The sequence below is a fragment of the Grus americana genome, chromosome 5 (genome assembly GCF_028858705.1).
Source record: "Grus americana isolate bGruAme1 chromosome 5, bGruAme1.mat, whole genome shotgun sequence".
Classification (NCBI taxonomy): Eukaryota; Metazoa; Chordata; class Aves; order Gruiformes; family Gruidae; genus Grus; species Grus americana.
Genome location: NC_072856.1, coordinates 25,116,941 through 25,138,939, shown reverse-complemented (window position 1 = coordinate 25,138,939; position 21,999 = coordinate 25,116,941). Strand labels below are relative to the sequence as shown.

At 38.6% G+C, this 21,999-nt stretch overlaps 1 protein-coding gene across 5 annotated transcripts in view; it reads right to left on the bottom strand.

Annotated features, from left to right (window-relative positions):
* Nucleotides 1–985: 985 nt before the first annotated feature.
* The window catches only part of TTC17 (tetratricopeptide repeat domain 17), a 60,033-nt gene continuing 39,019 nt past the window's right edge, over nt 986–21,999 (bottom strand). For 2 of the 5 annotated variants that reach the window (XM_054828887.1, XM_054828886.1), the window contains 9 exons: nt 13,085–13,255; nt 12,163–12,413; nt 11,350–11,515; nt 8,818–8,938; nt 8,330–8,489; nt 7,781–7,864; nt 6,068–6,187; nt 3,709–3,852; nt 986–2,057 (listed from right to left, as the gene is read on the bottom strand). In XM_054828887.1, coding sequence (XP_054684862.1) covers nt 1,926–2,057; nt 3,709–3,852; nt 6,068–6,187; nt 7,781–7,864; nt 8,330–8,489; nt 8,818–8,938; nt 11,350–11,515; nt 12,163–12,413; nt 13,085–13,255 — 1,349 coding nt within the window. In that variant the 3' untranslated portion in view covers nt 986–1,925. Of the gene's footprint in view, nt 2,058–3,708; nt 3,853–4,130; nt 5,860–6,067; nt 6,188–7,780; nt 7,865–8,329; nt 8,490–8,817; nt 8,939–11,349; nt 11,516–12,162; nt 12,414–13,084; nt 13,256–21,999 lie in introns of those variants that run through there. The other 3 variants (XM_054828888.1, XR_008577498.1, XR_008577499.1) reach the window with 3 other exon arrangements.

Genomic DNA, 21,999 nt, shown 5'->3' with positions numbered 1-21,999 from the left:
GATTTACCAAATATATTTAAATGAGTCCCAAGTATTTATCAACCACTGTAAAAGTAAAGCAGATCAGTCAACGAAACTGAAGAAAAGCATACTTTCTCTGTGCATTGCTTTAGTTCAAGGAAAAGCCTTCGCGCTTTTTTCTAGCTCAAATGGAACTTCTTTCATTTACTTGTACCTGCCTTACTGGTTTCCCCTCCCACACCTCTATGTGAGAAATCTCTGCAATTCATTATCCCAGTCCACGGTCCTAGTGGTGGTGTATCAGACCTTCCAGAAAGTGATCTTCCTCTTGGAGTTTATATAGATACAGCTACGCCTGTCTCCGGTCAACAACATCCAGCCTTCAAGTACCCTTGGGAAGGGGATAAAATTTGACATGCTGTTGGCTCTGTTGACACATTCACCCATTTTTAATCTACCCAAGAGTAGCACTTCCTCATACCTCTGTCAGGCTTTCTAGATGAACAAAAATTACTTGCAGTAAAACAGAGGTAAAATCTGCATTAGAACTGCTCATCTTCAATTATATATAAAAATATTCCAGGATCCTTTTATGAAGTAAAAAGTTACAGTATTAAAATAAATTACTTTGACATCAGTTTCCACCACTGCCACACGTGCTCTTAATTTGCATTACTGAAAGAGGAAAAAGATTGGGGGGGGGGAAGAGTAAGTTCATAAACATTGTTAGTTCTTTAAAAAGAATCACTAAGCACTGATGTTTAACACTAGAAGCTGGAGGGTAGGTTACATGACAGACAGTTGATTTAGTTAACTTTCTCTTATTTCCTTCTGCACAGAAAAGGAGTCAGGCACAGAGGTGCAGGGAATTTTCCACGGATATGCAGAAAATCATTGTCTAATCAGGAGTGTTAAAGGCTTTCCTGCCTCCCAGCTCTGTCTCCTCCTGAGGAAAGGCTGTAGGTCCCCAAGCCTAGGCTCCTGCGAACGCCACATGACACACACATTAGAGGAGAAGCTGTGATTTGTTCATAAACAATTTATTTTATTTCAAATATGTGCCCTTGTTGATTCAACAATGATGTCTGGAGAATCATGTCCTCCACCAACCAAAGAGAGAACTGATTTGGAAATCTTCCACCTGACTTATTTGCTGATGATACCTTGACACCGCCTCCTTCCTCCTCCTTGGCAGCTGAAAGTATGGCTCAGAGCGAGCATAAACTTGCACCTTATTCCGAAATGGCTAGAAATACAGTGAACAAAGAATTAGTAAATCAAGCAGTCAAGGAGGCAGAGGGCTATGAATATATAGACAAATATAAAACATCTTATTGGGATTTTTACCATTTTTTTTTCCTGCAAGTATGATTAAAAAACATTTTGACTTTAGTGTCCTGCTGTTCCCTCCTCCTCATTTCCTCCTCATCCCCCAACAGAAATAAACAATTCCAAAAATGCTTGATGTTTTTTATAAACATTTAAAATCCTGTCCCTCTCCTTCCAAAAAAGCAGGTAATGTGGTATGGAGTGAACAAGGCTGGACAAAGCATGAGTTTCACACGGATGAATTGCTGATTATCTCTTACTATTTGGTACGGGTGTGTGCTTTGCGTTTCCATTGCCTTAGATTATAAGACATGAAGCAAGTTATTTTGGATGCTGATGCCAATCTGAGCATTAAGGAAAAACTAACAGTGCCTGGGTCCTGATACAGGTGGTCATGGACTCATGGAAGTTTCTTGGTTTAATATTTACATGGATGTTTTAAAATTATGGTCTGTGAAATATACTTTCCAAAGATGCTCCTATATTTGAGGAAAAAAAAAAAAGAACCCTCAATCCAAATCCCATCTCTTTTAAAAAGTCTTGTTAAAAATTTTGATTCATCAATTTATCTTAGCACACTTAAAAGCAGAATAGAGAGTAATGACATTTTTAAAAAAGGAGAAAGATGCTGATCTCTAAGGAGACCGTCGCTCTTTTTTCATAAGTAAATGACACTGGATGGTGCGGATTCGATTCTTTGCTGGGGCAAACTCCGGCTGAAGTTTTAGTGTTGACTCATACCATTTCATCGCCTTTTCAAACTCTTCCTGTAAAGAAAAAAAGAAGATTGCAAAGAGTTAGATTCTAAATACACTAAACACATTTTCTATGCCTTTCCTGTCCTAAGTAGTTGAGTAGTATGGTATGCACAAACGTAACTGAACCAATTGCTTGTGGTTTAGGATTTTTTTTTTTCCCCCCTATCCTCCAAATAACTCTGATATTTTCTTGGGCTAATGACCCAATTCTGCATAATCCATGGAAGGGAGTCAAATCACTGCTAGGCATTACTGACCACTGTTCTCGCCTTTTAATAGTAGATCTTAGCATTCTTGCCGTAAAAGTAACTTTAAAAAACAGATTTCACTCAGAATTTAAATAGATCAAAGCTTTACATCTTGGACAATGCAAAGACATCAACTTTGCTGAAAAAAAAAAAGGGCAACTTACTGAAAAGTTTTGCAAATAAAGGAAAGTTGGCCTCTATAATGCTATACTATTAATTAGCATGACATCTTCTACAACCTGTTGGTCAGAGTCAGCTCTCAAATACAGCAGGTTAACTGCGATGTAAATAAACTAATTGTCTTTATGTTCGTATAATTTGATCCAAAAGATAAATTTTGTCCTGTTGCTACAATTGTTTCTTATAATGAATATGGGGCTTCATTGAGAAATCTCTCAGATCCAGGGAGAATGAAGTTATCCTTAGGCACTGTGCTAACTTTAAAAAGACAATGGCAACTCAAACATCAGACTTCTACTTCATTTCTTTCAAACAACTGTCAGAAGTAATACCTTAATAGAACAAAGTCATGCCTTTCTTCGGTTTGTTTCCATTGCGTGTTTGACAGCACTGCACATTTCAACTCTTCTCAACCCTGATAGCCATAATACATGATTACCTGCTCAACCTGCCCTGTTATCTCCATGATCCCCCCCAACCACAGGAGCAAAACATTAAGGACAAATCTATGATAAGTGATGAAAACTGGCAGGGATACATAGTAACATGTGTAATCGAAAATACTTTTGACACAGACATATATATCAACTATGTCTCAGTTTAACAGTGCCTCTTTTACCCTTCAGATGTAGTGGCCCTGTTAAAGATAAGGATGAAACACACAAGAACAAATCCAGCATTAATAAAAGGAATGAACATTTTGTGTTCAGAGTAAGCACTCAAAGCTAAATTGCAGATTAGAGTATATAGATAGTATGAAGAAATTTGAGTTCAGTCTGTAAATTATTTTGGGTGTTGATAATCCAGATACTGAAATTAAACTTTCCTTGTGTTTGTTCACCACAACTGTGAACTGGGTTTTATTTATTATGTTAAGCTCAGCTCTTCAGGATAGAGACCCAATTTATCATTAATTTACCAGTATTATGAAAATACCCAGTGTTTAGACGGGCAGCCAACCCAAATTATCAATTGTTTGCTACTGTCTTAACAAAGCTTTGCAGACAGCGTTCTGAAGTCGGCTTATAAAAATGTTGGCCTTCAAGTACTACATGAGTAATAAGAGTAAAATGAGTAATAAGAGTTTTGGCATTCAAAAAATATTCCTTCTTGTTGATCCTACCCCAATTTCTTGAATGCTGCTCCTTCAAAATTATTTGTGAGAATAAGATTTTTATATACATACTGTATATGTGCCAAAGACAGACATAACTGGGTGACAGCATACTCACCATTGCTACGTAGACATTTGCCAGTGTGAAATGATTAACCACAAAGTGTGGTGCTATTTCCACTGCCATGGTGGCCACAATGATGGCATCATTCCAGAGTTTTGCGTTGTGGAAGATGTTTGCTAGGCTTATTAGTGGTACATCCTGGAAGAGAAAAGCAAGCAATAAACAGTGAGGTTCTTTCCATTGAAACTGTCTCAGGATCAGCAAGACAAACAGAAGACTCCACCACCTGGCCACTCTCACTTGGTTACTACCCACTTCACTATCTGGTGACTTTGAAAGTGATAAGCCAGACCTATTTTACTATAAAAGGGCATTTGGACCTGAGTTATAAACAAAAACCCCTCACATACACACATCTGCTCACAATAGTGACAAACACAGTGTTGCATAGACAAACAACTCAAAAATTAACTCACTTAAGTGTCCTAGTATGTACATTTGTTTTTCAGATGCTCTTGCACTAGTTTTCTCCCCAAAGATGAGATGCATTCTCAGAGACAAGAGAAGCTGTTTTGTTTGACCATCCTCCTTCAGCTCTTGCATAAAAGGGGAAGAAATATGAACAAAAGGGGACAGCAGGGAAGTGAAAAAAGGGTCTAACCATTACTACAACTGATGTACCATTTTTATCCTGCCTCTGCCACAGAATTCCTATACGATGCTGGATAACAGCTATAAATACAATTTCCTCAGCTAGTCACTGATGGTACATTTTTTATTTCCTGTATTTCCAGACTGTGACCTTGTTTGACTGACAAAACTGTTGAGCCCTGACAACCATAACAGACTCTCCGGGAGCTGAGCTTTACACCTTCAAAGGACAAAATACTGCTTGGTATTAAGTCTTAGGTGCCCTCAACAGGACAATAAAAAATTCTGGATGTATTTGATCCCTGCATCCTTGACCTCCACAAGGCAAGGAATACCTTTGGTGGATAAGTCATTCATGTTTGCAAAGCAGATATTATGGAAGTCAGAATCACAAAAGCAGCCCACAGGAAAATTAATTACCTTTTATTTACATGAGAAAAGGCAAGAGAAAATAGCCAGAGTGCATAAAGCCAAAGAGGAGGATAAAAAACAAAACCCACTAAGTAGCTGTTAATTCAGTGCCAACTCTCACTTAATTCAAGTTGCAGCTGTATCTTTACAACAGCTTTCTCCGGAGGTAGCTTCAGTACGGAGGACAAAAACAAGGCACAAATTTGGACAGTCAGCCAGTCTCAAGCAACTTTATATCACATATCTAGAAAACAGCATTACTACCCCATAATCTTGCCAAATTGTAGTTTCCAATCCATACTCTGACCCTTACAAGTCACACAGCTAAAGGCTCCATTTCTGAAGAACCATTCCCAGTTAGATAGAAAGACAGGAAAATAAACAAGAGCTTGTTATGTTAGATCTTGGTTCCAACCTTGTTTTAAAATGACAAATGCAAAGAGACAGAATTATAGGGGACATAGATATATAGGATGTGCAGTGGGGATGTGCATTTCTACTGATAATGGCTAAATCCTACTAATAATATCCCGAGAGTGTAAATTACTTTGTCTCACGATTTTCAGAGAAGGATTTAAGACCAAGATTCAAAAAGTAGTACACACAGCACAATGCTGCACAATTTGTTGCTCACGTCCCAAAGTGAAATCTGCAATGTTGAGTGAGGAGCCTATATTGCATTATGAGTTTGCAAGGGGGAGTTTGGTGTTTAAGAATAGACACTATAATGCTCAGCACACCATGTGGCAAGGTGAAGGGTATAAGGCACTTTAGTCAACTAAAACACAAAACAGAAGATTATGTCCAAAGTACTGCCTTTTTTTTTGAGAACTGCTGCACATAGTCAGGCACTAGTGTCCAGCTGAGATTCACAGCCCATACGCTTAAAATGTAAGCATTTAAATTATTCCTTTAGATATCACCTCCTCAGCTCTTTAAAAGCACAACCAGAAGATAAACTCCCCCTTTAAAAGCATAATCAGAAGATATACTCCCCACATCTTAGGTTAGAAGGCTTGTCCAGACAAAGGCTGATGAAGATTCAAAGTCCTATGTAACGGGAAAGTTCAAGCCTGCATTGCCCACAGAGGTGTCAAACACACTGAACTGCAGGAAATTCCACTCAATCTCTTTTGCAGTTGTCTTTTTTAAAAAAAAAAAAAATTTTTTTAAAAAGAGACAGTCCACACTAAACAGGTGGCCAAAGTCTTGAAGTTTCACCACAACTAGCTAATATCTAATACATTATAGACACTTGATACACTTGATGTTGGCCTTAATAGTCTGTGAAAGCTGTATTGTGACAAGCAAGACATTATTTCATCTGAGTAGCGGGCACATGAGTACACACCTTCATGTGATGGGGTGCATAATGCAATGCTTGCCGTAAGCAATCAATTGCCTTCTTTCCTTGGCCTTTCACTCGCCAGTAAAGAGCTGCCATGCTAGAGAGGACCCATGAAGTCTGATTCTGGCAAAAGAACAACATAAAAACCAGTCATGTAAACACCTGTAGTGAACAGTCTTCCTGTCTTTAACTCTTTAAATTTAATTTGATATATTGAGGTAGAGGGTGTTACTTACCCAGGTAAATGAGATTGCCAAATGAAACATGAATTCCAAATGCAACATAATTTTCTTAAGGAAGGAACAGCAGCTAAATAGCTTTAAACAGCAGAACCAGTTTCAGCAGCAGCAACAGCTTCTAACCTGCTGTCTGATGCTGAGACACATCTAGATGTATACACACATTACTCAACATAAAGCAAAAAAAATAGCGAAGTTAGCTGACTGGACTTGTAGGCGCTCTGTAGTCACTGGAAAGAGAAAGGATGCTCTGGGATGCAACTCAGAAGCCTGACAAGTCTAGCTAATTAAGTTTGGTGCCTCTAGCTGGCTGACTCACATGTCACGTGTTAGAAAGGAAAATACTATGTGCTTGAATTCTGTGGACTCAGATACAGTAAATGAATGTTTATGCTCACATATGCAATTAGATAAGTAGCCATCTTGATTTGTTTGATTAGCTCTTGTGAATACTGAATGAGACTGGTAGACAGAAGAACTGCATTTTATTTCCAATGCAGCTAGCTTTACTGAGATTTCTGTTTCTGGTCTCAGCACTAATTTTTGAGCTTATTTGGATAAAGCTTGCTGTCTGCAGGGGGAACTGCAACATGTAAGAGAAAAAGTTAGTATACATCTAAAGTGAAAAAAACCCCCAAGTCTTGTAAAATGAGCATAAGAGTAACATCTTTACTTTCTGGAAATGACAAAGCTATATTGGCTTTAGTTTCAAAGCACAGTAAGTTCCTCAGATGGCTAGGGGCACCAAACTGTTTTGGCTAGGCCCTCTTTTCTGTAGTAGTTTGGGATGTCCTCCCCATAAAACAACAATCCCTGCATCCTTACCTACCTTGCAAATCCTGGGAAAATTATGTCCCTAATCACCACCTGGTAAGACCCTCTGCTGAGGTCCTTAGCAGCCTTAATTTAGTTAGGAAGCTCGTTTTTCTCTGAGAACAGGGACTGCAGCCTTGCACATAGTGCTACGCCTCTGCCTGAACACATGTGACACTTCAGCCCAACACTGCGTAAGGTAAAAGGAAGTAGACAGAGAAGAGAGGAAGCCCCTGTCTGTCAGCTGTCTGACCGCTGCGTGCCAGGAATGCAACTGGAGACTTGAGCCATGGCTTAACTTTCCATAAGCTCCAAGTCAACGTAGCACAAAAATAAAGAGGAGTGCTGAGAACTGTTGAAATAATTTAATATATATCAACAACCAACAATACTGCTCACTACAGGGCTGGAAACATTGGGAAATTTGACAAGCTTAAGTTTCAGTAGAGAGATGTGCAAGAAGACTTGACAGCGTAAGCACAGGATATAGCTCAACAAAATACCTGTGAGGGCATTACAGATGCTGAATAGACACAAATCCCTAGTCCAAGTACTAATATGTTCCTTGACTGGGACTTCAGACAAACGGTTCGAGACCGGATTGACCACTATGTCAGTCATAAGTGGTAAGCCTAGGCTTCTCTTTTTTCTCATTTACACATACCTTTTCCAAAGCTTTGGCTATTCGAGTACCAACTTGTTCTAATGACTGTGGTGAGTACTGGTCTTTGCCAAGATTCTGTAGCACCTGTGGAAGAGGAAGAACAAGTGCTTAGATGCCGGAACCTGTTAAGAGATGTCCCTCAATTGTTGGTTGCTTTTTTCCCCAGCCTTTTACAAACACTGTAACCTGTTCCAATTCAAACATCACTGTCTATCTTGAGTTAATACTATCTGTATTGTCACAGTGTTATAACTTCATGGCTCTGAATACTAAGAATGCTACAAGTTTATGTATGGTCATTTGAACTTTTCTTTTACTAATTCATTCATCAAAAGCTATAAATACAAAGACACTAACGGTGTTTTAAGATTTGCCTCAGGCCAGATTGTAGATGGCTGGGAAAACATTCTGGTAAAATATCACTTTCAGCTTGCACTGTTCTTACAGTTTTATCCAGGCATTCACTCACTGAAGGCCATTGAGCTAAATGCACCTTGAATCTGCCATGGTATGGCCATTTTTGTGTGACAGCCTTCAACTCTGGCATACCTCTTTCAGTTGACTTTCCCCAGTGTAATGCAAGCTGGCTCGACTAGAGACACCTTGCAGGTGGTCCAAAGTATGCATACTGGCTGGTAGATTTGGGTTACAAAGGGGCTCCATGGCTGGTTCTTGCAGCTGCGTGGCAAAATCAATGTGTTCTGTAATGCTACAAAGGTTGGAAAACAAGTTGAATCAGTCAGGAGAAGAAAACAGAAGAGTTATTACAAAGTTCTCTAGTGAGTGTGAACTGCCCAGAACCTGTCAGAATCTCATCTGAGTAGCCCAAAAAGCAAGAGAAACTGGATCTTCCATCTGCACTTGCACTTTTCTTTGCAAGTCTATTGATGAAATACCACAAAATGCTTTCAAACTTCTGTGAAATCCTGGCGGTTCTTTAAGAATACTAAAATCTTCAGTTTATGCACACTGAAGGCAATGTAACTGTCGTCTTTTGTGCGAGTAACTTATTGAAGGTTCACATACAAAATACTTACTCAATGCTTTTAGCAGAAACAGCAAGCCATGTGCTGGCTACAGTTGTAAGCTCTACCCTACGGAGTTTCAGGCATTCATCAGGACTTGGCCAGCCAAGGCTACGATAGTCACGTCTTTTTCCTTGAGAAAGGAGGAAAAAAAAAATAGAAGAAACTCGAAGCAGAAAGATATCCTACTTCAGTACAATGATTTACAAAATACTTTATACCAGTGAACCTAAATGGACTGAATGGAACTTGTGGGATCCAAAGACAGAACTGGATCCTACACAGGACAGATTAGGAGGTGGAGTTTTAAAACCTGTTTCATTACACTTTCTCAATAGCTACAGATTAAGAACAATCGCCACTCTTGTGTACAGGCAATGTCTCTACTTAAATGTCCTTAAAGAAAGTTCATAAGTGAGTCACCATTTATGTTCTACAGCTACAGTAAAACCTAATAAAAGTTGATTGCTCCATCTTCTGACAATCCCAAGTGAAAAATACTGCTGTTTCTTTTCAATGAATATTGTTTAAGATAGACAGTGACTTTTACTGCATTCTCACACTCAAGATAGCAACATTTCTGAAACTATTAAGCAATTACACTTCATCCCTCCCATTTTGCAGAGAAGTTAACGGAGGCAGGGAAAGGTTAAATAACTTGCTTTATGTTAACAAAGGGATCACTGGGAAAAACAAGAACCCGATCTTCAAGTTTGAACCAAAGCCTACTGAAATCTTTCCCTTGCATTTCATGGATATTGTACCAAGTCCTAGGAACCCAGCTTGTGTTAACTGTTAGGAAACATTTTCCTCTCATATCATAAACATCTGAACTGTTTGGAACATAAGAAAAAAAATCATTGTAGCCGTAAATTTGCACAGTGGGAAGCCAAGTTTAACAATGTGCCAGTCTATTGCACCAGCTATGTTGGCAGTATTTCAGTATTTATCTCTAGTTACCTGAAATTTTGCCCATTTGGATGCAAATCCTATTTCCCATCCAAGGTATAGTAAACCACTTCACCACAATTTTGCAAAATAATGATGAAGTCTGCGATACCATGTCTTTTGTAAAGTATTCTGATTAAAGGAAAGTTAATTTCAAGAAACACTAGGAAACTGCAGAGGGGAATGATCAGTTCTCATCACCACCACTGTGAACTACCTGCTTGAGAGTTCTTATTTGCATGAATGGTGAAAGATAGCGAGAGGTATGGAAACACTACACAGAGTTCAGTAGTCAGAGAACGAGTCAAACACAGGACAGCTAGTGTCATTTCCCTGTTCTACCAGGAACTCCTCAGGTGACCTCCAATACGCTACTGAAACTTTTGATGATTTAGTCCTTGCAAAGAGGATGTCAGCAGACCCTGCCTCACAGAGTGTTAGGAATATAACTGCTTTACAATCAAAGGATGCTATGTAATAAAGCCACAAAAGTAGCTCAGGGGAGAGAAGATAAATCGAGAAAAGGACAGGTGTGTGCTGTCTGTTAGAACGATAGTCTGTTTTCATGTAATCCCTCCCTGCTATTTAAATATTTAATTCACTAACTTATATTGATCAGTTGCTAAAAAAGGATCTTGTTAAAGATTTAATGTAAAAGCCTTCAAAATATGAAATCACTTGCCAGGTCATCACATCGTCAAGGACTAAAACGCATTGGAGAACACATCTTTGCTTACGTATCAGCCCTACAACAAAGATTTTTAGCTCCGTTGAAATCAAGATAAGACCAAAAGTATGGAGGCCAATTACTTTGGTTCTCTTCTTAGTCATCATTACGTTCCAGCAGCTCTAAACTTCATCCCAAGCAATCACAGGCTCATCAGTTCTGTATAGCTGAATGCACCAGTGGAACTAGCTTGCACCATTTTAACAGACCACTCTCCAATTCATGTTAGTTAATGAGCAAAAACTCCACCTCTCTCTCCAAGCCTCCTCATCTATGTTGGTGCAAAACTCTACTCTTCTGTAGCTCCAGTCTTCCGGAAGACAGTCTCTAAGTTCTCTCTTACAATATCGCCAAACCAAATACAGCAGAACACTTAATTTTTTAAAAAAATTATTTCATTTTTATTAGACCATGCTTTCTGCTTTTTGTTTTTGAGTTGTGTGTCCTATGTTTAATCAGTAATCAATTCAAGCTCTCATCCTGTATTTGTCCCAGAAGGGGTGTGTCTCATCTGATTAACTTCTCTGCCCAGTTTTAAAGAAAAAGATCATTAAAACTCCCTCCCTCTTTTACTCACCGTATCTACCTCTTTCATTCTCTACTCTTACTACCTCATCCCCAAAAGTTCTGGGAATTAACTAGAAAGTTTTCATTCAGCAGAAAAAGTTATGCTGCAATTCATGAAGAAGGTGCAGATGGAAGAGATTTCCAATTTTTCCATGTACTCATCTAGAAGGTATATTTCACTACGTAGTCTTTGTGGTGCATAGTTATGGTAATAAACCAGTGTAATATAAAAGCTGCAAAGGAAATAAACCGTAGTAATACAAAAAGTTGCAAACGACTTGCTTTCTCTAGAAGCAGGTTACCTATTGGTCCAGGAGAAGGTATCTTTGGTCCACTGATCTCCAGGGCAGTTTGGTAAAAGTTTTCATTTTCTACATTAGTCCCTTCTTCTCCGTTTCTCCCAACTGGCTCCTGGAGATCCAAGCTTTCAGCTTTTGGTTTCTTTAAACGTTTGACCTGAAAAGTGATCTACCAAAAGAACAGTATTAGCAAGGTTAACAGTAAGAAACGCCATGAACTTTATCAGCTCTGATACACTATTTTAGCCCAAATATTCGATTTCAAAGGTGTTACAGATGAGATCTTTCCCTCTCTCTCTCTCCCCCTCCACATCTCAGTCCATTCTCTGAGCCTGCTCACTTTCACTGCATCACACCATGCAAACAATGTACACAACTTCAATTTCCAACACAGGAGAAAACCACTTTAAGTGCTGGGGAACTAAAAGGCATTTGTCATTATATATTTTGTTTGTAACATGATGACAACAGATATTTCATTGTTTTCACGCTAACAGGAACTTTTGGTCAGAAACTTTTCTCCTTTGTAACTGTGAGCAAGAAGTTTGAAGGCACTTGGCATCATTCAACACCTAAGCTCTTGCTGCTGCTAACTGACACATATCAGTTTTAGTGATGCAGAGGCCTTTCCTTTAGAAGATGGATTGAAACTACTTCAATTGTGTTCATTTCACAGAAGCCATGAATCAGCTCTTTTAGGCCCACAGGGGAAGTTCCTAGGTGTATTCCAGCGTTAAACCCCTGAACTGTTCTCATCTTTCCCTCCTCCACAATAGTAAGTTGGTACAAGACTGAAGTAAACTCATCCCAACTTACCCATTCAGCCTCATCATCATCACCGCAGTCCCCAAAACAGGAGCTAGCCAGTCCATCCTGAGATCCCTTCTTTAGGACCCGGATTCCCTGCAAGTCCATCCGACGACCTTTTACCTCCAGTGCCCCTTCAAAAGCTTCCTGAGGCCAAGAGTTTTCAAACTCATCCACCAAAGCCAGCATCTCTTCAGACATCTGTTCATCTTCTAAACCCTCCATTCCTTCTGAACCATTACTTTCTGCAGTGACTGTGTCTAAGAGGGAATACCATAAAAACTTCAAAGATTCTTTTCCTGGTGCTTCCACAAATCATACAAAAATGATCTTTTTCTGTGACCTGACTTTTCTACTTACACAAACCAAATATCACTGACTAGTCACTGCATGCTGCAAATGGAGAGGGGACTGGAGAATGCAGACTTCCCTGCTGCAAATAAGCATCAACTGTTGCTTCAAAAATCAACGCTTCTAGACCACTTTCATCAGTTTCCTTTCCAAACCAGAACTCTGCCTGTTGAGGGAGTAAGCAAGTGGTGTCTTTTCTCTACATACGTGCATTAAACACTGAATAAAGCTCTCTGTTCCTTAACCATAGACACTGTTTTTCTTCCCTTCTGTCTAGCACAGCTGATACAGAATTCACTGAGGTACAACGAACATGTGTTTGTAGACTCTTGCAAGAAACTACATCCTTTAGCTTGGAAAATGCCGAAACCTTGATCTCTTTTTTTTTTTTTATTGAACGCATTTTGATGTTATGCTTGGAGAAGAACAACAGTGAACAGAATGAAACCATTTTTAATGGTTACCTGTCACTTTACAGATAGAGGGAGAGGGAAACATAGCTTCTTGGAGGAAGACAGCTCTTCTGAAAAATCTAGAAACCAATTCGTTTGCCAGCATTAATTTTGTAAGGATTACTTACTTTCCAGCCTCAAGAAGGAGGGATCCCTTGCTGAACTCTGAGTAAGGACTTCTGCATGTTCTGTACCTCCCTCAGAGTCTCCTTCTGCCACAGCTGTAACTGACTCATGGTGGTCATCAAAGTATTTCTCCTTGTCGTGACTGCCGTCTGGATTTTTCTCATGACAGTGGCCTGAAAGAGAGAAATTTACTGCTACACCATGTAGGACCGCTCCTCCTGGATACACGTGCAGAACCTGTACTGCAGAAGCTACAGTCTTCTAGTTTTCTACCTACAGATTAACAGAATAATTCTACAAGGTACCAAAGACTTCATTAAGTGATTAAAAAGCTGATCTGCCTCTGGACAAGGCAGATCACCTAAAACAGTTACAGGAAACTATGTTATTAGGTATACATGGTGAACTACTAATGAAAGAAAAATCAGTTATCTTTTGAGGGAAGGTTGCACAGTAGGTAAGAAATGACTGTATGCTGGTAGCCACTCCAATGAGCATTCCCAAGACATATTTTTAGTGACAGTGCACCATATGTGGGGGTTGCCTGCCATATGAACTTCACTTAGACACCATAATGCTCACCGTGCTTATATGCAAGAGAAAAAGGGCCAAGGCAGACTGATATGGAATTGCTAGGCTCTGACCTTCTGTGCCAGCAACAGACAGCACATAGGTAAGACTAGCTCATTAAACAGACAGACAAAAGCTGCAAGTATTAGTCTGTGCCAAAAATCAGAAGTTTATTCAGCTGAAAATTTAGCATCTATAATTACGTGGTCAGGTTACAGACTCACATTCCACCAAATGCAAAGATCTAGAAATAACATTAGAAAAATCCAAATGTAGAGCCAGTAATTAGTAATGAACAGATTAAAAAAAGTGCAAACTTGCAACACTAGCCTTTGAGCATCCTTCAGCGAGACACTGTTAAGCTTTTAAAGGGTAGCCACCTGCAACTTTACAGCAATATTTTGGATCTCAAACACATTTTAACTGAAGATCCCAGATTTTCTAACAATAATTACTTGCTAGTCTTCCAGGGCATGAAGTGTTTAGAGAGCTGCTCCCTGGGCCAACCCCCCAGAGCCACACAGGTAGAGGCAGGATTCTTCATGTGTGTGAGAGGCTGGGAGCTGCCCCGAATCCAACTGCACGGCTACAGGACCGAGACACGGACCAGGGCACCTGCCTCTCGTCACCTGGGAAGCCTGTCACTACGGAGAAAAACATACTCCATGTACAAAGCTGCAGCTCTCAAACCCCTCCTTCCTTTATTTCAATCACTTGTGAGTGAAAATGGCATACATATACAAATGAATTAAGAAGCACATAGTGAATCAAAGGAAGCTTAAATGAAATGCAAGATTCTAAAGTACATTCCCAATTCTACCCTCATGAATGCGAATTGTATTGCTCTGTGCATATGGAAAGCATAATTTTTTTCAACTGGCTGCATAATATCAAGAATGTGAATAAAGTAGATCAGTGACCCCTTCTCCATGCAACGATCCTGTACTACAAAAGAATATTTTTAGGTCTCACTCTTATCAAGCCAGCAGGACAAGAGGATGGTTGTAACTCTCCTGTAAGAGGAACCTGTTCCACCACTTCTCAGCAAAGTGAAACTACAGCGTTTTGCTGTATGCTCTCAACTTTTGCATCTGTGAACACTCAGGTGGCATTTTTGGAGAAGAAACAGACCAGTATTTTCTGGAGGTGGTGTGTGTCACCAAAATCAAACAAATAACACTGTATTCATAAACCCTCTGTGAAAACTATTTCTTGCCCTACCTTTTCTGCTGTATATAAAACCAATGTTATTTTATGAATAAATATATACAACTTAAGCAGTTAACTTCATAAACTCTTCTAACATCTGCCATACAGTTATACTCTGCCTTTCCTGCTCTATCATTGATGCCTTCTTTAATCCCCTCCCCATGCTGTCAATAAAAAATTAATTGGCTTCATTAAAAAAATAAAAATTGAATCACTTCAATATATGGAGATCCTTGTGTTTAATTTATGAGAAATGGTGTGCACAGAACCTCCAAGCTGAAACTAGTCCCCTTGCCTGACACCAAACCAGCCTGATTTTGATGCAAGTCAGGTGCTTCTCAGTAATATGATGACCACAATTCACTTTGCTGAAGGTCAACTCATCATTAGTATAAAGGAAAGCAAAGAGGCAGAAAAACAGACAACTGTTTTTAATTGAAATAACAATGCAAAAAGAGAAAAAAGCTGGAAACAGCAAGCAGAAGAAAAAAAAATCATGAAGGCACTTAATTCTACTTAAGACCAACTCTGTTAATATTAATTTATACTGACAGCTAAAAACAGACTAGATGAGAGTACTGGCTTTATTGGGATCTGAGAGCTACTATATATAGAAACCTGAGTGGCCTAGTTTTTTTCAAATCGCTGCTTTCAGTTGTCTGACGTCACAGGAGAAAAAAAATGCCAGTTAAAAAACCAATGGAAGTTCAAGATCTCTGATGAGTGTGCCATGAAGCTGGTGGTACTGAAGGACTGCAAGTCAGAACTTTACAGCTTGTATCAGCTGGATGCCTAAAGACCAAGGAGGAAGACCACCAGGCAAGAGTGTGAAACTAGCAAGGGAACAACGTAGCCCCAAACGCCAGGCAAATTCACTGGCTGCAGAACATGAGTTGTATCATTGCAATACTTCCAGCACCTTAGCTGTGTGAAACACAGCAGCAACTGCCACCCTACAAATGCTCAGCTATGTATTATTTATTAACATTTCACATATATTCCAGTTGTCTAAAATACACACCTGTGAATTTTAGGTGTGAAGTCCTGACATAGCTACAAAACTTGGAAGTCTAAAACAACTTCATAGTACCTGATTAATTCAGCTTACTCCATCCTGAAAACTTACTAGAGAAGGATCACTTTCTTGCTCATTTATTTTCTGAGAGCAGTTGTTGCTACTTTCCCTACTGATTCTGCAGAGCTAAAAAGACACAGAGAAAAGTGGATCAGAGTCTGTCCTCCCTTGTGTATTATGAGACCTGGTTACTATGTTCCAGGCAGTGAAACAAAAATGCTATAGAGATGACACAAAATAAGCTTCTGGGCCTTTATTTAAGAGATGGAAATAATACAAATAAATAGTCTGATTGTGCCAGATTAATGTAGAAATTGGGAGGGGACAAAAAAAAGATAATAGTTCCTGAATTATAAAACAAATCCATTGGATAGAAAAAGCAAACACAAACTCTAAACTGAAGCATGGAGACCTTGGAGACTAAAAGCAGAACACATTATTATATATTAAAGCTCTCTTTCTCATATTGTTCTAGTTTGTAATTTTTTGGGGCCAATGTGAATGCACTTGTACAGCACTAGCACAATACACATTTTAAATATAGAAAAGATCTGCTCTATCATCCATCCTACCTAATGTTAATCTCCTTCTTGATTTTCAGGACCTCTCTTGAATGCCCACTGAAGCTGTGCTACCTACAACAGTCAGCAAGGCTAAAAACCCCAAAGTCAGACTCAAGTTCTTGTTTAGGAATTGTATGATACCAAACTCTTCAGTTGAAAACCACTTAGCATAAAGAGAGAAACACTCATCATGTTGACATCTGTAGCAAGAAAGGAGAAATAGTAGGATGGAGAAGTGATACAGTAACTGACATTGAAGACTTGTCCCACCTATAAAAGGATAATAAATATTTATTCTGAACCATAATTCATATCACCACATTTCTCAGAAAAGTCACACCTGGAAACAATTATGAACTTCCCTTATTACATATAAATTTTTGTGGTACTACCTGGGTTTTTTGTTTAAGAGCAAACTTCTGTCAATTTAGGTGACTCCAGACCCTCAGACTGAAAGCCTAAAGAGCAAAAAGAAAAACAACCCAAAACCAACCTAAAGAGTAAGGAAAGAAGTGTGAAAAGTATGGAAAAGAGGAAAGAAGAACAAATGGTGCCCTGGGGCCTATCACATGGAAGTGCTGCACCCTGAGGAAGGTCTTGAAAGTAATTAAAATTTACCATTAAAGAGGACACTGATTGTTTTAAAAATCTAAATTAACTGCCACTGGAGCTGTTTGCGTCTTGTGGTATATTTGGCAGAGAGAACAAGGCCTCACTAAATATTTTCACTGTATGATTCCTATATACCAATTTAAGATAGACTATGGGTGTCATCAACAGCTTTGGAAATGAAAAGTAAAATTATCTTTGGTCAGTACAGAGATTTACTGATTGTTTACTCTTTGTTTGATTGTCACTGTAGAGCTTGCAAAATATGGTGTTCCTAAACTCCACCATCTATGATTCAACAGACTAGGTTTAAAAAAATTATTGGCTCCTAACTTCATGTGATGAGACAAACTAATTTCCTTAGTTTTCTCGTACATATTTAGAAGTTACAATGGCAGAATAATGCTTCAAAACTAAAAGTAATTTAAAATTTTAGGTACTGATTTTTTTCCTACCACTTGGAATAAGCAGAGCTGGATTATCTCTTGAATGATTACAAGAGTCAAGTGACTACTGCTGCAGTCAGTGACTTGCATTAGGTTACACAAAAATGCAATTTATCTGGAGATAAGTCTCACTTAAATGATGTGCCTCTTTATGGTTAAACAGCGCAAAGAGAGAACTGTACTTAACACAGATGTAAGTCAGCCCAATACCTGAGTTGCCAGAGTACAGACCAAACTGAAAACAAGCTGCTAACAGGAATTATTAACTCCGTACTTACTTTTTGATGCATGCTCAAAACTAGCATTCCTCGCAGTGAAATTTAGTACAGGTAGTTCTCTTTTTTTATAGCAGGAATGACATAACATTGAGCTTAGTGGAAACTGGTTTTAATCCCTGCATGCGGATTAGCAGTCTCATCTACAGACATTTCAGGAACAGTGCATCAATAAGCAGCCACCTTTTTACTTTTGCTAGTCACTGCTTACACAGATGCAGAGACACAAGTCAAAGGGCATGGTGTGTTACCACTTTACACATGAAAATGTGTAACAATTAATGCTGATTTTAGGTCACGTGAAAACTTGTGGGGTGCTCACTGCTTGGGTGACACTGCATATTTAGACTAAAATATATCCATTATAGAAATTAAATGGAAAACCAGCATATTGCCATCCATCGCTTTTATAGAATAAGTCCCATTCAGTGCTTCATGTCGCAAGCAATAGAATTTACCGGAGTTCACAAAAATAATCTGGAATGAATGAACTCACCTACCAGAACCCTTCCATGCATCTAAAACTACTGAGATCTCAGACATCAAAATTTGGGCCAAACTAGCACCTAAAGAACTGTCTTTCTTTCTGCAGCATGGTGACTTCACCACAATATGAGATTAATAAGTCAGGGTAGTGTTACGGGAAGCGCTGTTTGAGAGACCATCCTTCAGACAACATATAAAACATGAGCTCTGACTTTCACAGCAATGTTAACACTGATGATTAACACACTGCATACCCAAATTACCTTGATGTTTCAAGGTGGACACGACCATTTCCTAAAGATCCATGCAACCATGTTATTCCAATCACATACAAACAGGTATTTGACTGCAAAACATTTGTTAAGAGAAAAAATCCATGCCAGTTATTGTGAGATGAGTTTTAAAAGCAATAGGATGAGCAGTAACTAGAGAAGAGACCTATCTTTAGCAGCTATTGCTGCTCTGCTCACCTTAATTATAAATTAACATGGTTCTATTGAGATTTTGCTCTAAAATTCATGCATTCCTTTTCTTACTGTTTTCCTGAAAAAAAATACATATTTACACTTCAAAACAAATCCCATGATTGAGCTTTGAAAGCAGAAACTGCAAACCACTTATGACTGAACAGGATTGTCATCAAAAACATTACAGAAAGGTCACAAGCCATAATTACTGAACTGCAAGACAGCACTGTGCTCCAGAAGCAATACCAAAGAAAATTTGGTGCTCTCCACACATACAAGTGTAAAAAACCAAAAAGGAAAAAAGGGGGAGAGGGGCGCAAAAAAAAAAAAAAAAGCAGAGAGTTCTCAGTTTACTTTTAGTGAAAAATGATCAAAGTGACAAATGGAACAGGGAAATAAAGGGAGAAGAAAAGTAGTTGTTCTTAATTATAATTACCTGGCTATGCAATACTGCCCTGTGAATGTCCGACAGGTCTATATTTAACTGAAGAGAAATACGCAAGTCCTACTACATACTCACTGGGCACTATTAGGACCCAGGAAAGATACAAAGCAGACGGGTAACCTTCCTCTGCAGAACCACACAATCGTTCAAAGCCTTGTTGCAGACTTAAAGAGCCAAACAGCCCTCCCAGCCGCCCGTCTTGCTCTCTCTGAACCCCACAGTATCACTGCTAGTTTCAAGAGTAATGAAATTATGTCTAGGCTCTGTAACAGTAACACAAGCATACCTCCAGTACCTTTTACAGTTGTGACATACTGTATACTTTGGTTTTAGGAATTTATCTACTACCCACATATCATCATAGGTACTATTCTGGAATAACGAAGGACAGATTGTAATCAGTTCCCTCTCTGGTGAAGTTTTTCAAGTTAAGTATCAATATGGGTACCAGCAGGGAATGATGTGTCCAAAATATAGACTACGCTTTTGGTGTGTTTTCTCCCCACACAGAAGCACTGTTCATTTTTAGCTTTTTCCTTTAATATAAACCCTCCTTTGCAAAACTGGAAGTTAGAGAACAAAAAAAACCCCAACATTTTCAAAGGACAGGACAGACTGCTAATTGAAAAATAAAAGCTAGTTCTAGAGGACAAGTAATGAAAAGCAGTATGAAGTTATTTTAAGATTCAATATTCATAAATTCCTACCTCTTCTCTAAATTCCTCCCATAGATAAGCGGTCAGTGGCCCTTTTTCAAAGATGATAAGAGGCACGCTCAAAATTGAGTAGTCAGAAGAGTGCCCTATATAACAAGCTTTGGTTTGATGCATAGCAAACAACAGGACGATGATTTACGTGGTCAAAATTTAGACTCAAGCACACAAAATGAAGCATACAAAAGTTCTTTTTCTTTTATTATTTATTCCAACAACAGGTTTTCAATTAAGAGGATTATATTGTAAAACAACTGCTCTCACTCGTACGGAAACAGTTTTAAAATCTGATTTGTAGCCAAAAGATGCCTCTAATTTGGCTTAGCTATAAAGATTATCTATTTGCCTCATTACAGCAGTTCTGATTAAACCTTTCAAAATATACAAATGCCAACAATACATAACCAGATTTCTCGTTCATATTGAGAGAAATACTTCATCACTGCGTAGCAGACCAGTCCCTGATGAACAGACACAGAAATTCTTATGAAATATGAAGAAATGATGAATAAATAATGCAAAAAATTCAAGAGGAAGATAAACCTATTTAAATTAGAACACATTGCAGTTTAATAAGGGACATGCATGCAAACCATCCTGAAGAACTCAGTAGGCTACTTTATAACAGAGTAGAAAATGTCAACCCTCCTCCCCAACCCCCAAACACCTCTTCCATAGTTAAAAATGAGGAGGGGAAAATAAGAGACACTGACTACCTAAAGCCTTCACTCTCCTCCTTCCTCACCGCCCACTAAAATAGGAGCTTGATTTTTTTTTTTTTTTTTATGATGCACATCTAGAAGCAATAACTCGCTCTATGATGCCTGGGAATAGGGCCCAAAACATAGAAACATCTAAACATCTAAATTTAAACTCTCCAATCCTGCTAGTGGATAAAAGAGACTACAAAATGTCTCTTTCAGGGGTACCTGGCCCTACATATAGAGTACGAATGGAGTACAGAGTAGCACTCCAGTCTGAATTTCAGTCTGTGCCTCAAGAATAGTTTGATTTTTTTTTTTGTGTGTTTGTTTTGGGGAAAGAAGAAAAGAAAGCAAGAGAAACAAGCACAGGTAAGTTCTGAAGACAAAAGGCTTGTCCTCAGTGATTTCTCCTATGTGCCAGATATTTGTTTTCACTGTCAGAAAAGTTACTTATTAATTCCTTAACAACAAACACTCACCCGTATTAGATCATATTATAATGTATGCTGTGAATATTGACTGACTAATATCTAGTTCCCTGCACACAACACACTTCTGAAATTTGTTTCTAATTAAGCCATGGAAATTCTTAGTTTAAGGATAACAAACATAAGCAAAGGCAACAGTGGCCTGCATTTGTTTTGCTATCTTTCTAATCTTTCCTCCAGCATAAGCCATATACATCGTCTTATGCTAAACATTAAATATTTTGTAGATCGTGTTAAATCCTATGGTACCACAAACTCAAGTTTAAAAGGGACTTTAAGTACAAGAGTAACCCACTCATGAGAAATGGCATCATGTAGTTGAACTCTACAACAGTTAACTAACCCCATTATGAGTTACTGTTAGCTTTCCATATCTCTCAACATACGGGGTTGACACTATAAAGCCAAGTAATGGCCTTATGTGTGTGTCTTTTGACTACCACTCTGTCTGTAAGGTTTGTACCATATATTGGAATTTAAACAGTATTCCACAGGAACCTGATTTCACATTTAAGAAAATATTTTTGATAGACTGTATTTATGTTTATCTGTGTATCACTTCACTAGGTTATATGGCTCAACAAGAGCAGATTACTAGTCAGACTTGATCCATGACAATTTATCGATTTCTTTGGGATAGATACCCATGCAATCTTCCTCCTAACTGGAGATCAAAGCAGAGACAGTGACACACTCAAACAGCAAAATAATGTGTTCACTGGTCAGGTAGGTATGCTCCTTATTAATCTAAGACAGGTTTTAAGTGCTTATCAGTTTGTCTGACAGGCCATGTTTTACACAATTCCATGAAAAAGCAGAGTTGTTGCTGTAAATAAGAAAAAAACCAACCAAACAAACCAATCCTGG